General features: G+C 41.1%; 1 protein-coding gene across 2 annotated transcripts in view; it reads left to right on the top strand.

Moving 5' to 3' along the window:
- The window catches only part of NKD1 (NKD1, WNT signaling pathway inhibitor), a 118,782-nt gene that overhangs the window by 90,157 nt on the left and 12,495 nt on the right, over positions 1-16,130 (top strand). For both annotated transcript variants that reach the window (XM_027869260.1, XM_027869259.1), the window contains 2 exons: positions 8,491-8,597; positions 13,657-13,752. In XM_027869260.1, the coding sequence (XP_027725061.1) occupies positions 8,491-8,597; positions 13,657-13,752 (203 nt within the window). The remainder of the gene's footprint in view (positions 1-8,490; positions 8,598-13,656; positions 13,753-16,130) is intronic.

Genomic DNA, 16,130 nt, shown 5'->3' with positions numbered 1-16,130 from the left:
TTGGAGTTCCTGGGTAAAGGGGAGCCATTTGGTCTCCCCTTGAGTCCCTGTAGTCAGTAGAAGGACTCAACAAGCATTTATTAAGCATTTACTACATTCCTGGCACTGAAATGAGGGTTGGCAATACAAAGAAAGACAAAAAACAGTCCCTGCCCTCAAGGAGTTTAGCATCCTGTGGGGGAGACAAACTTGTAAATAAATGGGCACGTGCAAGCTAAGTATAGAGGAGGTGGAAGGTAGCCTTAGGGAGGAAGGCTGTAGCAACCAGACAGGATCTCCTTTAGAAAGTAGCGTTTCACCCGTGTCTTGACAATGGGAAGCCCGGGATTCAGGGAGGTGGGGGTGAGGAGGGAGAAGCTTCCAGGAACTGGGAACAGCCAGTGTTGGTGAAGATAAATAAGTAAGTCAGTGTAGGTAAATCAGTGTGTGGAGAGGAGTAAACTGTGAGAAGACCGGTGAGGTAGGATCCTTGTTGGCTAGTTACAAGTCAAGGCTCTTCACTCAGTAGGGACTGCAATGGTGCCCTAGGGGAGGTGGGATGTCTGCTTCAATGGATTCAGTGCAGGTCAGGTTAGCCATCAATTCAGGCATGGAAACAGAGACAGTTAGAAGGGACTTTTCACATGACCAAGTGAAAAGGAAGAAACCAAGAGAACCAGGATTATCTTGTCTCTTCTCTTCTCTCTCTCTCTCTTTTTAGGGAGTAGGAGGAGAAGAGGAGGAGAGTGGGAGTAAGGAAAGAGCAATGATAGGGGTTTCTTTCTTTGGGCTCTATCAAAGACAAGTTGAAAGGAGATATTGAACCTGAAGGTAGTTTGCTGATAACTTTTCTTTTGAACTTTGGGTTTGGTTTAGATAAGCAGGGGAGGCTTGCATCTCTAGCCAAGACCTCTTCTGAGTTAAGCTAAGCGGGGTGCTTTGAAGACTGAGCCCTCATCTTTCTTTTTTTTTTTTTAAAGGAAGGGGATTGTTGAGGGAGGGGACTTTGAAGCTAAAAAAAATTGTTTGCTTTTAAACTTGCTGCTTGTCAAGATGGAGCCAGTGTCCCTGTGTGATACTCAGTTAAGGACATTTTTTTTTATTTAGGGCCCCCTCCCCCCATTCAGAAGGCAAACTCATGGTTTATTATGAGATCAGCCCCACTCCCAGCTTCTGGAATGGGCACACACAAGTATTTTTGAACATTTGAAAGGTAGCTAATGGATGTTTAGGTTTGTCAGGACTCATCCCAAATTAAGAAAAGCTAGCTTTTGCGGAGGGTGGAGAGGCTTGGGCTTCAGCTCATGACTAGAAGTGAAGCCTAGGGAGGTAGCTGTGACATCGTGACCTTAGTCATCCAGGCCTAAGCTTACATCCCCAACAAGCTCTTGGTGGCAGCATCTCTGTAGTTCCATCAATATGGAAGGTAGAGTCAAGATGGTGTAGAGTAGGCAGCCTTATTCTGGCAGATTGTGTTGGTTGGCCCCAGGTTGTAACAAAATTACTCAGCCCTCCTCTAACCTGGGACTTGAGAAACTTGACCCGAAGACACCCATTCCTCCCCAAGGGGGCCAGCTTTGCTGAACAAATTTGATCCTGAGTAGGGAGTTGAATGGAGAAGCAGATGAAGCTAATTGGGTGAGGGCTGAGAAAGATATAATTTTGTAGCTCAGAGAGACTGACAACAGACAGGTCCTCTGAAAATGAACCACCTTATAGGGGTGAAGGGTTCAGATAACATGGAAATTCATGGAATTGTTGACATTTTATACCATTTTCTCCATTAAGTTATCTCTGATCCTATCCCACCCACCACCCACAGTGAGTAGTAATGGTTTCTTCCTCACCCCCTTCCCTCACTTCCTTAAACCACGCTTAGGACTTTGCTTGCCACTTCTCTTAGGCACTTTTTTGTTATCTGGACCTGTGATTTCATTGGAATAGTTGGAATAGAAAATTCCCAATGAAGAAATTCCCTCTATCAATGTATTTTGACCTGCTCTGCAACTTATTTTCTTAGAGAGCTGCCTGGAACTATGAAAGATCAAATGACTTCCCCATGATCATCTCATCATTTTGGGTCAGTCAGGATTTGAACCCATGTCTTCTTAACTTCTCAGCCAGCTATTTCCATCTTTCCCTATGCTTTTAGCATGCATGTAGTACTGTAGCTATTTGTTAACCATATTCACCTATTAGAATGTAATCTTACTGAAGGCAAAGATTGGATCTTATTTATTCTGCTTTTCTACCTCCTGATAGGTAATTAGTATTAGATGAATACTGAGCACTGAGATAGATATAAGCTCAGTAACCTACCCACTGCATCTGAAAGTATCTCACATCAAGCCCTACTGGGACAAATTTAGTGGATAGAATGTGACAGTTTCTTCCCCCATTTTTAGATTTGTCATTTGCATCACCCAATCAATAAATTTCTATTAAGTTTTTTAGAAGAGTTGGGGTTTGCAGTTGGGATTAGGGTCTCCAGCTGGGGCCTTGCTTTGGTCTGTCTTAGGGATTTATTGCTTTTGAACACTAAGGAATTAAGACTCCCTGCTGCCCCTTCCCCCAGGGTGATGAGAACAGAAAGATGCTTTATGTCACACCTGCCTTACTCCTGCTTTTCCCCTATCTTCCCACTCCTTTATAAGACTACTCTTGGATGCACAGGAACATTTCAGTTCAATTCAACAATACTTTGTTTCTGCTATAAATATTCTCACATTTGTACCTGCAAGCTGCCCAAATCAGTCAAGAACCAGGGTACCAGTTCAAATCTAGCCTCAGACACTTGACACTTACTAGCTGTGTGACTGTGGGCAAGTCACTTAACCTCATTGCCTAGCCAAAAAAACCAAAAACAAAAACAAAAGGAACCAGGGTACCAGATCCTGTCCCCAACCTGTCTGAATTTGGATATAGGCTAATGTCTGCCTACCATCTCTGACATCCTTCTGTTTTCCACCCTTTTCCTTACTGTAGGTATACTCAGCTTTAAATTAATCTAATCTCAAACTCTAGATTCACACTAATTATAAGGTGAAAACTGTGAATTTACTGAAGGATTTCTGTAAACCCCAGGAGGAAATCTCCTTTTTTCTATGAAAAATTACTGACTTACAGAGATAAAAATCATTTGAAGGTCACCTAAGTAACTTGATTTAGTTTTGTTTTTAAGAAAAGTATCAAACTTCCTTTCACCTGCTTTTAAGATCTCCAATAAAAATATATTTTATTACATAGAAAACATATACCTCAGCTTTGTAGTTTGGTAAGGGAAGCAAGATGGAGAGAGAGAGTGCCCAATGTTAAGAGAAGAGAGGTAAAATTAGACACAGAGAGACAGATAGGGAAAGATGTAGAGTCATGCAGATTGGTATTTGGAAGGAAAATGCAAGACACATCAACCCTTTCCTCACACATATGCGGTAAGAAAGGGGATGGAATGACATACATAGGAACAGACAGAAACAGACACAGAGAACAACTTCCATGGAGAATATTCTCTTTTTGTGGCCTTTTAAGCTTGCTATGAAAATATGAAGCTATGCTGGTACACACAGGAAAATCATCTCTTCATACTTCTCTTATGGGGCAGATTAAATTATATTAAGGGCTGGAGATTCTTCACCCTAAGTAGTATCTGATTTCCAAGTAACTTTTTAGAAATATAGCTATTGTGTAACTTATACTGGTACACTTTTAGTGTACTTATATTGGTCCATGGCTCTTATTTTTCTAATTTATGGCCCTTTTACTTATTTGTCTGTGTTACTGTCTGTCATTGATTATAAACTCGCAGAGGGCAGGAAGAGCATCCATGCTAGTTTTTCTGTATAGCGCCCCCAGCCCCCACCATGTTCAGAAACTCTTCCTAAATACTTTTTGATGATTAAAGTAAAAGCTGACAATTAAGTTGTAGTTTTTTTTCATCAAAAAGGACAGAAAGAAGGAAGGATATATTAAGTATCTACTAACATTTTACAAATATTATCTCATTTTATCCTCATAACACCCTAGGAAGTAGGTGTTATTATTATCCTCATTTTACATATTAGGAAACTAATATGGCAGACAGAGGTTAAGTGAGTTGCCCTAGGTCACAATGCTAGTAAGTGTCTGAGGGTGAATTTGAACTCAGGTCTTCCTGACTCCAGGCCCAGTGCTCAGAAGACAGGTATTGTCCTCCCCACAATGTCTAAAATTAAAGACATATTCCCAGACATTCCATATTTATTCACATTTCACATTCACATGTCATCACTTATTATGATTTGGGCTCAGATCCATAGAACACTAACATCAGCTATCTGGATCTGTTTCCATCCTTTGTCCAAAAGCTAGACTGGCTATCACAACTAAGTTTTCAGTCTATTAATCTAGTCTATTAATGGGGTAGTCTATATGTTTTCTACCATCCTCATGATATGACTTGTTCAATGTCTTTGCATGATATAGTGCCTCTAATATCTTGATACCTGCTGCAGAAGGTGGTCTCTGCTTGGTATGGGAATCCATGAAAGGAATTTACATCATTCTTTCCATTGTACAAACAGTACCTTTCCTCTGAGATAATCTAGTTTACTTTCTCTCTCTCTCTCTCTCTTTCTCTCTCTCTCTCTCTCTCTCTCCCTGTATATGTCTTGCATGTACAGAGTTGTTTGTGTAATGTCTCTCCCATTAGAACATGACCAACTTGAGGGCAGGGACTGTGTTGGCCTTTTTTTTATATCTTTAGTACTTAGCACAGCACCTGTTACATAGTACCATTTATGAATGCTTGGCACACCAAGCATTTATAAATGCTTGTTGACAGATAGCATCACTCTCTATTTTGTAAAAAAAAAAAAAAAAAGTAAGTGGATATTCCAGTCATTGTGGGCAGCCCTGTGGGGTACCCATTTGGCCCCAGTCTTTATGGACACTCCAGATATATAATGAAAAGAGTACTAGCTTGGAGACAGGAAACCAGGATAGAAATACCAGTTCAGTTCCAAGAAGGCAGAGTGGTATGGAAAAGAAGGCACTTATCAGGGTCAGAAAGCTTGGCTCCTGACTCTTGTTGAGATCTTGGGCAGGTTATTTCCCCTCCTAAGGCTTCAATTTCCTAATCTATAAAATGAGGGAGTAGGATTAGCTGATATATAAAATCCCTTCAAAACCTAAAATCCTGTTTTATCTTTCTCTCTTTGTGACCATGAGACTTATTTTACTTTCTGAGCCTGTGTCTTTTTTGTTTCTCACAGGGTTATTGTGAGGAGAACAATTTTTAATCTAAAAGTTCTATCTAGATATGAATCATCATTATCACCACCACCATCATCATGACAAAATTGTGCATATGTGGCTAATCTAGGCAGTCTGACATTGTCTAGTTCCTCAGACCTATTGAACTTCCCTTAGTAACCCATGTGATATGGGTCATGCCTTTGTGACCTTTGGCAAGTCACACAGGTATGGTCAATCTCATGTGGCTTACTAATAGAACTTAGACATTGAGCCTCTTGAAGTCTCAGTTTCCTAATCTGAAACATGAAGAGTTTGGTTAGTTTATCTCTAATGTCCCTTTCAGCTCTAAGCCTCATATTCCCATGATCCACAAATTCACCAAAATCATTCTTGAACTTCTTTGTCTTTTGACATCTGTGCCATCTCTCTGATTAATTTTACTTGCCCTAAAACTAACTCAAGAAAGTTCTCCCTATTACTAATGATTGTGGGCTTGGCAAGCAAGCCGGCCTTCACTCTCTCCATTCTGGGTGTGATTTTGTAGATTTTAGCCATGTCCCTTTCCACCTGTGTCACTCCATGCTGAAGAACCCATCTGCAAGCTCAGAAGCAGTGCCCATTCATGGGTGTGGTAACTCCCTGCCTTCCAACCTTGGGGAAGTTTAGATAGAACCATTGATTGCTCAATGTTCTAAAGCTTTCTATGTCCAGCCTTGTTTGTAGTACTTTGGTGGAACTAATGCAAAAGTAATACTGCCTGATTTCCTTTTGTCTAGCTGCCTCATTTCTTGAGGGTCTTGGACGTCTTCCCATGTGTTAGCTGACTCTCAAAGTTGTTGTCATTGACCACCATCACCCATATTACTCTTTCTAGTGCCTTGGATTTTCTCCCCATGGGAAGAGTCAACTTGATCAAGAGAGGCAGAAGGGTGTAGTGGGATCTAGGACTGGAGTCAGAAGACTGGAGTTTTAATACTGGTGTGGCTACTAACTTATTGTGTGCCAGTTCACTTGCTACTTCTTTGCACTCAGTTTCCTTATCTGTGAAATGGGGATAATTATGTCTGTCTTGTTGAGATTGTGAAATGAGATGCCATTTTGAAAAACCAAACAAAACAAAACACCATTAAGCATTTTTCAAATGTAATGTAGCATTATTGCTTGTAGATGAGACAGATGGTCAGTTTTATTATTACAATGTTGCATATTAACATATAAATAATATTAAATCATAATAAGCACTTATTAAGGCTCTATCTATTATGTTCCAGGCACTATGCTAAGTGCTAGGGGATACAAAAAAAGGCAAAAGACAGTTTCTACTTTCAAGGAGCTCACAGTCTAGTGGGAGAGGCAACATGAAAATAAATATTCTAAGACTGGTCTGAAAGGGAAAGTACAAAGATTAAGGAAAATCAGATAACAGGAATAAAAATATTTGGCACAGTGTGCTATAATGGGTAACATTTTAGATGTGCTGGAAACTAAAATCTTATGTAGCCACTGTGATTTTGGAGTAGAGCAGATAAAAGAATGGTGTGGCATCTGAGACACGTGATTGTGGGAGAAAGCTTTGGTGCCCTCCTGTGACCTCATTTGGACTGGTCATATGTATAATGACATCAATATGAGGTCATCTGGCCCTCCCACCCCTCCTCCCATTAGGTTTTAAAAGGAACTATCTACGCACAGAGGAAAAGGGTGATTTTTAGCAGAAAGGACAGAAAGTGCCCTGGGTGAAGGGCGAATCAATGACAGGGCTCTTCTGGCATGGAGTCCTCCAGCTCACTCAAGACATGCATTGTGTGTTGTGTGTGTCTGTGTTCATATGCGCCCACACTTTCCCCTAACACTGTTGAACTCTGTGAGTCCCTGCCCTCTCTCATGGATATGAATTATACATAGATGCATGAGGAGGCTGTGTATTTTGCAAAGTGCCCTTTTTTGCAGGCCTTAGGCAGTTGAAAGTGGGCTATTTCCTGTTGCCTCTGGGCTATGAAGACTACTCTCCCTCTCTTCCTTCCCTCCCTCCTTTGAGTCCCCTCTTTTACTGAATGGATGTTGCCCCAGACAAACTGATACCTGGGAAAGACCTTAGCTTAAAAAGGCCAAGGTCTCCCACTGTATCTGAGGCCATCCCCAGTAGTCTTACCACTGGACTCAAATGATTCTGGAGGAGAGTGAGGCTTATGACTTTGCATAGCCCTGCCTTACTAAAATCCAATTCACTTGCAAGTTGAGACATCACTCTCCTGAGGTCATCCATCCTCTTCGAGAGTGAAGGACAAACAACAAAAATCTTACTATATTTAAGAGATCCACTCCAAATCAAGTCTGTTAAAAAACACCAGAGGGTGGTTGGAAACAATATAGGGAAATGGGCTATTAAAAGCTAAATTCTTTTGGCTATGAGATACTGGGAGATATCAATTTTCTAAGCAAAATGGGAATGACAGAGGCATTTTTATAAGTTCATCTTCACTAAGGTAGAGGTGAGCTTCCTGAAGCTCAGAGAAATCACTTCAAGGTATAATATGAAAAGCTATGGACCTGGCTCTGCAACTTACTAACTGTCAATAAGTCTATAAGCATTTATTAAGCCCTGGGATACAAAGAAAGGTAAAAGACAGTCCCTTGAGGAAGTTACAATCAAGCAGGGGACAGAATATGCAAGTAACTATGTACAAACAAGTTATTTATAGGAAAATTGGAAATAATTAACAGAGGGAAGGTGTTGGAATTAAGGGGGATCAGGAAAGGCTTCCTGTAGAAGGTATAATTTTAGCTGGGACTTGAAGGAAGCCAGGGAAGCCAGAAGGCAAAGATGAGGAGGGAGAACATTCCAGGCATGGGAGACAGCCCAAGAAAATGCCCAGAGTTGGAAGATGGAGTGTCTCGTTAGAAGAACTGCAAGGAGGTCAGCATCACTGGATCTCAGAGTATATGTAGCCTTAGACTAGTTAACTTCATTTTTCTAGGCTGGGCTTTTTCCTTTGCAAAATGAGAGTGTTGGACTGATTGATCTTTAAGGCCCTTTATACCTAAAAATACTATGATCTTATGAATTTGTTGTAAAATGAGAGTTAGAGACAGGAAAATTCCAGCACTTGGGCAGGAATCAGTGTCCAGCATTTTTGGCATGATTAGCTAGTCAAGGACTGTGAATTTGCAGAATCCAGCTCCCCTCTTAGTCACCAGTCGGTGTATGGTTTTTGCCATATACCCAAATCTTCTGAGAGTCTCCTTGTCAACTTTTCTCTCTTACCAATGCCTTTGCAGTGTCTTTGCCTCCTGAGAAGACAGATGGACCAGGGAGTGGAGATGAAAAGAAGGCTGAGAAAGACAGTGAATCTTGCCCCAGCTCCAAGAAACAGCTGAAATTTGAAGTAAGTTTCCTCTTCCCTGGGTATTGGGCTGAGGTTTAAGCTCTGGCCCCTGGTGGGTGGAAGCAAAAACCAAAAACCTCCTTATTCATACTTTGACATGATTGTGAAAGAGGGGAACTCTTAGGGCAGCTAGGCGTCACAGTGGTTAGAGCTCTGACCTTGGAGTCAGGAGGACCCGAGTTCAAATCTGGCCTCAGACACTTGACGCTTACTAGCTATATGACCCTGGGCTAGTCACTTAACCCCAATTGCCTCACCAAAAAGCAAAAAAAAGAGAGAGAGAGAGAGAGAAAAAGAAAGAGGGGAACTCTTGCCAATCCAAACCATTAGAGAAACCAGGGCTGTTACCTATGCTGATACCCCTTTAAATTGGTTCCTCATTCCCCTTCTGCCAAGTTACTAGAGGCCTTTCATTAGTTTGTGTGAACTTTCTAACATGGTTTAAGCCCCCCAAGTGAAAAAAATCTAACTTCTTACACTGTTTACTCTTGGCTCTAGCTGCCATTGAACACCGATTTTTGCCCAAGGTGTTTCCTGATTAGATAAATACTAGAAGAGGCCCTATTAGGCGGAAGGCACAAAATCATAGCATTGGAAAGGACCATAGAATTTATCTGGTTCAAACTATACCTGAACAAGAATCCCTTTCTGCAACCCATCCACAAATGGTTATCCATCCTTTGCTTAAGATGGGAGACCCATTAACTATTATTGTTTTTATACAGGTGGCTCCTATGTTTCAATGTATAATCCAAATCCCTTTCCTGAACTCCAGTCCTATATGGCCAGCTGTGTGCTGGACAGCTCCGCCTCTGTGTCTCTTAGGCATCTAAAACTCAACTTGTCTAAAACAGAATTCTACCTTCTAACTCCTCCAAATTATATTTCTATTGAGAGTGCCACTATTCTTCTAGTTATCCAGGATTTGAACCTTGAAATAATCTTCTACTCCTCCCTCCATTTTATCCCAATCCTTCATATCCAATCAGTTGCCAAGTTGTGTCCATTTTGTCTTCATATTTCTCTAATCTGTCCCTTTTTCTCCACTTATAAGGCCACTCCTTTGATTCAGGCCATTACCACATTTCTTTCTTTAGTTTCCTAATTGGTCTCCCTGCTCCCAGACTCCCTCCTTTCTAGTCCTTATTCTGCACTGCTGCCAAATTCATCTTCCTAAAGCACAGGTCTGATGATGTCACTCCCTTTTTCAAGAACCTTCAGTAGCTTCTAAGGAAAGATACAAACTCCTTACTGACCAACTGAACACAGAGATACTTATTTGTGTGGTATAGTGAGCAAAAGATAGCATAAGAGGTCAAGAGATCTGGGTTCTAACCTTGATTGTCCTACTGGCTCATTGTGTGACCATAGGCAAGTAATCTCTTTTGTTCTCAGTTTCTTCTTCTGCAAAAATGGGGTGACCATAGCTACTTTCCAATGCCTCATCATAGTATAGGAACAACTTTAGCTTCTTAAGGGCTTTGACAGCCAAGTAAGCTCTGCCAAGTTCTGTTTAGTTGGAAAGGTTTCTTGTTTGGGCCCAGTGGAGGACTCTTATGTTACCTAAGGAGCAGCCTGACTGAGTTTGTACAAACTCTTTATGAGGGTGGTCAGGTATTTTGCCCATAATAAATCACAAAGACTTAATATTCATGTGATGCCATGGAAAGAGTACTGGATTTGGAGTCCAAAGGCTTGGATTTGGAGGTATTTGGAGTCCAATCTTGGCTGTGCTACTCTGTCACATTGGGCAATCTCTGCTCATCTCCAAGTTTCAGTTTGTTCTCATTTGGAAAGGAAGGGATGGAATTTCATGATCTTTGAGATCTCTTTCAGTTCAGAAATTCTGTGATTCTTTGAAATAAGATAATGAAAAATAAGAATAAACAATTCTTGGGAAAAGCTTGACTTTTCTTTTCTTTTTTTTTTTTAGGCAATTGGGGTTAAATGACTTGCCCAGGGTCACACAGCTAGTAAGTGTTAAGTGTTTGGTCTGAGGCCAGATTTGAACTCACATCCTTCTGACTTCAGGGCTGGTCCACTCTATCCACTGCACCACCTAGCTGCCCCTGAAAAGCTTGACTTTTCAAGAAAATCAATTATATATTATTACATTGATTTTATTTTAAGTGGAGATGAGTTTTTATCATCTTGGCAGATTGACTCCTGCAAGAAAAAGAAAATAGAAATCAACACTTTTTCTTTTCCATTGTCATCAGTTAATTTGATACTAATATAAATCCTGCTTCTTGCAGACTATCTGATTTAAGTACTACCTAATTTCCTTTGAGCTTGTGGATGATATGAGACTTAATGGAGGGTAACTGGAAGTAGGATCCTTGGTGTTTTATCTCTCTTGGATGCCAGAGGAAATGACCACACTTTAATTTTTTAATGGCTGTACAGGTGACAGCTTCATAGCTGTAGAGATATAAGGAAACTTCAAGGTCATTTGGTCTAACCCTCTCATTTTGCATTTGAGGAAACTAAGCAATTAAGTGACTTGCCCAAGTTCCCAGAGGTAGTAAGGGACAGAGCCAAGATTTGAACTCTCTGACTCCAAATTTAGCACTCTCTTTACTGCACCATGGTGCTCCTTGAGCCCTGAGTCCTGGTTTGGGTGAGTGCTAAGAATAATGGAGCTAGAGGTACCTTCTAAATCTTTCTATATCTTCTACATCCTTGGTTCCTCTGTCTCCTTCACTGCCTCTCCCCTCACCCTCCAATCAATTGTCAAGTCTTGTACATTGAACAAGGATTTTAGATGCTGCTAACTGGGACATGGGGAGGAGGGGTGTCATCTGGTTAATCAAATGAGATAATATTTGTAAAGCATGTAGCACAGTGCCTGGCACACAGTAGGTGCTATATAAATGCTCCCATCTCTTCCTTTCCCTTCTCCCTGTTTGGCTCAGTCTATTTGGAGCTCATTGGACTATGCCTATTGTCAAGGAGCAGCCAGTATCCCTCACCAAAGTTAGCCAGCCTGCCTCTGCAGGCTACCATATTATTCACCAGGCATAGTATATGGTCACTGGGAAAGGGAACGCTTGTTCAGCTGGCTGGGGCATGTGGGCTCTTAACATGTGGTGAGAAATCAAGCACAGATAAGTTGATACTCTGCTCCCATACTCCTTCTTTCTGCTCCCTCACATCAAAGCATCCTCAACACAGGCTCAGAGGGGCTGGCAAAACAGGTAAATGGATTCACTTTACGATGAGGTATAAAGGAAGAAGCAAATGGCAAGTGTGTATGTTTGGGGTGAGGAGAGAGGAATGGGCGGGGGTCTCTCTTAGAGGTGTGTGTATGCACAGAGCGTGTTGTGTAACATGAAACGATGCATCTGGGAACAGAGCTGGGACACTTGGCAGTTATCAGATGGGCTTGTTACAACTGAGGAAAAGCTGCCTTTGAACTCAGCATGGGATGGGGGGGACCGCTAACTGCTGTAGGGAATTGGTTTCAAGTCAGCAGGAGAAGCCAGGTATTCGAGAGTCTGCTTTCTCTTGCACATTCTCTCAGAAGCTGTTTGAAGCTGTTTATTTTACCCTCTGTTGGGGAGTTTTGTCTGTTGACTCTGCTGTGCATGGAGAGAGCTGGGGTGACAAAGGTTTGGGGTTTCATTTGGGGTGGAGGAGGGAAGCCAGTGGGAAGAAGGAGACAGACATAGAGTGGTTTCTATTCATGTAACTGTAGCCATTCATTCATGTTTTCTCTCATTCATTCAACAAACCTGTGCATTAGGTTATCACGAAGATACAAAACTGAACAAGGCATGGTCCTTGTCCTCATGGAGCTTTTAAGATAGTAGGAAACTTAAGAGCTTCTTTTGTTTTGCTTTTTTTTTTTTTCATTTTTATATGATATGAATAGAAGGGACCTCTGTGGTCATCTGGTCTAACATCCCACCTAGCATAGGGATCTCCTCCTACAAATCCCTAGCAGGATCCAACTGCTACATGAAACATCTAGTAATGGAGAACTCACTCTAAGACAAGATAGCCCATTCCATTGTTAGACTGCCTCCATTGTCAGACATTTCTTCATTCTACACATTGAGCCCAAACCTTCCTCTCTGAAACTTCAGTCTTCGTTCTGCCTCAGTGCCACACAGGATAAGTTAGATCCTTTTTTCCACATGGTAGCTTCTCAGATATGTGAAGACACAGATCTGTTTCCTAATTTATAAAATGATGGATGATCTCTAAATACAGGGTGTTTCAAAAGTCTTGCAGAGGACTGAGACTTTTGGGATATCATCCATATCATCCTATGCCCCTCTCCTACACAACTCTCTCCCCCCCCCCCCACAGTCTCCTATTATCTCATGGACCTTGCTTTCAAGAAGATCTATGTTCAAATCCCACTTCAGCTATTTAATAGTTAGGTGACCTTGGCAAATCATTGAAATTCTCTAATTCCAGTATCCTCTCTGTAAAATGGGGCTAATAACAGCATCTACCTCATAGTATTGTGAGGATCAAGTGAGATAAGGTATTTTAAAGAGTAGGAATAGGGATTGGACTTGTAATGTTATTGCTATATAGAGTTCTGAGAGAGGAAACACTTCCTTACTAATGCAGGCAGGTTGGCATTTTCTCTGTAATTTATAGTCTTAATGAATTTCCTACAGCCCCAAGAGAGTAAGTAGCATCCCAAGGTGACCCAGTCAATATGTGTCAGAAGAGTAATGAGTAAACCCAGGTTTTCTTGGTTCTCAGGCTAGTTGCCTATAGCTGTTGTGTTCTGCTACCTCTCCTTGAGGTATACAAAGTGCTTTGTAAATTTCAAAGCACTATATAAATGTAAGTTATTATTATTATTAATATTTCCCAGACTGATCATCCCCAGTTTCTAGTTAAATATCCCCAATTTTTTTCTGTTTTTCTCTTTTAAAAATAACTTTTTGGAAGTTGAAACCAAAGGTTTCATTGTAGCAGAAATGATGGGCAAAGTTCTAATTAAGGGAAAAATGGTGATGTCTCCACCATCCCAGCTTCTATCCTTGGAGCCTCACATGGCACAGGGCTGTGGAACCACTTTCTGTCTTTCTTTCAGGAATTACAGTGTGATGTTTCCGTAGAGGAAGACAACCGGCAAGAATGGACCTTCACACTATATGACTTTGATAATAACGGCAAAGTCACTCGAGAGGTAAGAGGGGACGTCACGCTCTGTTTGCCCCTAGATCTTCCCTGTCACCTCTGTGAATCAAAGCAATACTTTCTATGGAGCCACCCCTTCCTATAGCTTGTCTCTCTGCTCCCAGAACTCCCACTCTGAATTTCCAATTCTCTTGACAGGAATAGGGTTTGGTATATGGGAGAAAGGTACTTTATTGGAATCTTAGGAAGGCCTAGAAGCAGTAATCTTTCTAGACTACTCAAGAGTTAAGACTATTAGTCCTAGCTTCTTTAATATTTTAGGGATCTATATAAACTGCAGATTAATATTGCATTAATGCATATGGCAGCTTACCTTAGCAGACAATTTTTATGAGTTGTGGCCAAAAATGTTTGTCACCTGGCAGCCAACTTTCTGGCAATAAGCCCCCGCCCCCAAATTTAACTGCAATTAGCACCCAGCCTTGGTGTTCTTGAGCAGAGTTATCAAACATGCAGCCTGTAGTCCACATGTGGTCCCCAACACTCATGTGCAGTCTGAAATAGATTAAAATGCAATTGGGAAATATTTTAAGAAATAAATAAAAAGACAACAAAACAGATAATATGACATTTTAAAGCCAGGTTAATATGCAACCCACAAAAATCCTTACATACAGATTAATGCTCCCTCTGTTTTTATTTGAGTTTGACACCACTGCTCTGGAGAACTCAAGAATCCTTTCTGTGTTTGGATAAGTGCAATTCATTGTGAATGCTCAGTAATTGTTTATCAAATTGAGGAAAACTAAAGCTAAGAGAAGTTCTATGACTCATCTACATAGCTAGTAAGGGACACATGCATGCATAGAACAGTGGTCTCCTGATTTAAGTCCAGAACCTTTGCCATTATACCAGTATTGTAGATGGTGTTAATTAGAGTCAAGTAGTGATGATCATGTCTGAATTTCTGGGTGGCTTTCAGTTTTTATCCCTAATGTGCCTCGATATAGAGGAACTACCATGGCTTCAAACCTATTCCCTAAAAGATCATAAGATTCGGAGCTGGAAGGGACCTTAGAGTTCATCTTGTTCAATCTCTTCAATTTTCAGAGGGGGAAATTGAGGTCCACAGAGCTTACATGATTTGCCCAGGTAACATAGGCAAAGCCAGTATCCGAATTCTACTCTTCTGACTCCAAATCCAGTGCTCTTTCCATGTATGCTCTCAGCTTTGTCCTTTAGAGATGTTTGAATGATAGCTAAAATCCAAGCACTCAAATCATGGGAGTGCCTTGAAGGGGAAGCCCTGGGCCTTTCTCCAGGGAGGACTAGTGAGCTGTTCTGAGTATAGGCTGGTCTCTTCTCAACCCTGAGAGCTTCCCCTGAAACACCACAAAGACCATATCATCTCTGTATCCATTTATATACGCACAAACACACACACAGCTATAAATGGACAACTATATATGCACAACCTGAGGCTTTTTGGGTCACCAAGTGTTTAATTTGACTATATTTATAGATTTGTAATAACCACATCCTCTTAGGGAAAGCTCCATGGTTTAGTGAGGTGAGCAAGTCCAGACTTAGGACTCATATTGATTGAATAAATGAGATCCTCAAAGTCATTCTGAATGTCATCCAACTTTAATATTGGTACCTCTTTGAGTCCATTTTGATTTATTGATTGACCTTTCACCACTCAACAGCTAACCCTTTGCCATGGCACCTTGGAGGATGGGGGATAATTTGTTCTGAAGCAAAGTACTCAGCATCTCTAAAACACTTTTACATTCCTGTTAATTTTCCTTAGTTTTACCCACCTGAATAAATGGTTCATGCTTAAAATAACCAATCAACTAGCATTTTTCAAGTGCCTACTATGTGCCTAGCACTATGCTAGGGATACCGAGAAGGGCAAACCAGTTCCTGATCTTAAGGAGCTCACAATTTAATGGAGGAGAGAAAATAGTTCACTAAAAAGAGTGATTAAGTTAGGAAGCAGAAAGACCTGGTTCTAGTTTCAGTTCCACCATTTGCTAGTGATGTGAACCCCATGAGCAGACACAGATGCAATTGCAATCTTCATTGTTGGAAGTGGTACCTGATGAGATCCTGGATCCATTGGATTATTAGAATATTCGTCCAAGTGCATCCTTAGCTAGGTTCAGAGAAGGTCATCACCCTGTTGAACACAGGGTAATGAATTTATTCACCGAGAGCAACTCATGAAGTCTGTCTACTAAGACAAGAAGAAAAGTCTCCTTCTCAGCCATAGTAACTCATGAAGGCTATCTACTAAGTCAGAAAGGAGTTTTGACCTACACTGATGGAGGGAGAGTTCCCATGTCAATGAAGTCACAGATCCTGTAAGTCTTACTGTAAATGACCTTGACAAGTCACTTAACCTCTCAGTGACTCTGTTTC

Source organism: Vombatus ursinus, unplaced genomic scaffold (genome assembly GCF_900497805.2).
Source record: "Vombatus ursinus unplaced genomic scaffold, bare-nosed wombat genome assembly UNPS02014793.1, whole genome shotgun sequence".
NCBI lineage: Eukaryota > Metazoa > Chordata > Mammalia > Diprotodontia > Vombatidae > Vombatus > Vombatus ursinus.
This window is presented reverse-complemented; position numbering and strand designations above follow the sequence as displayed.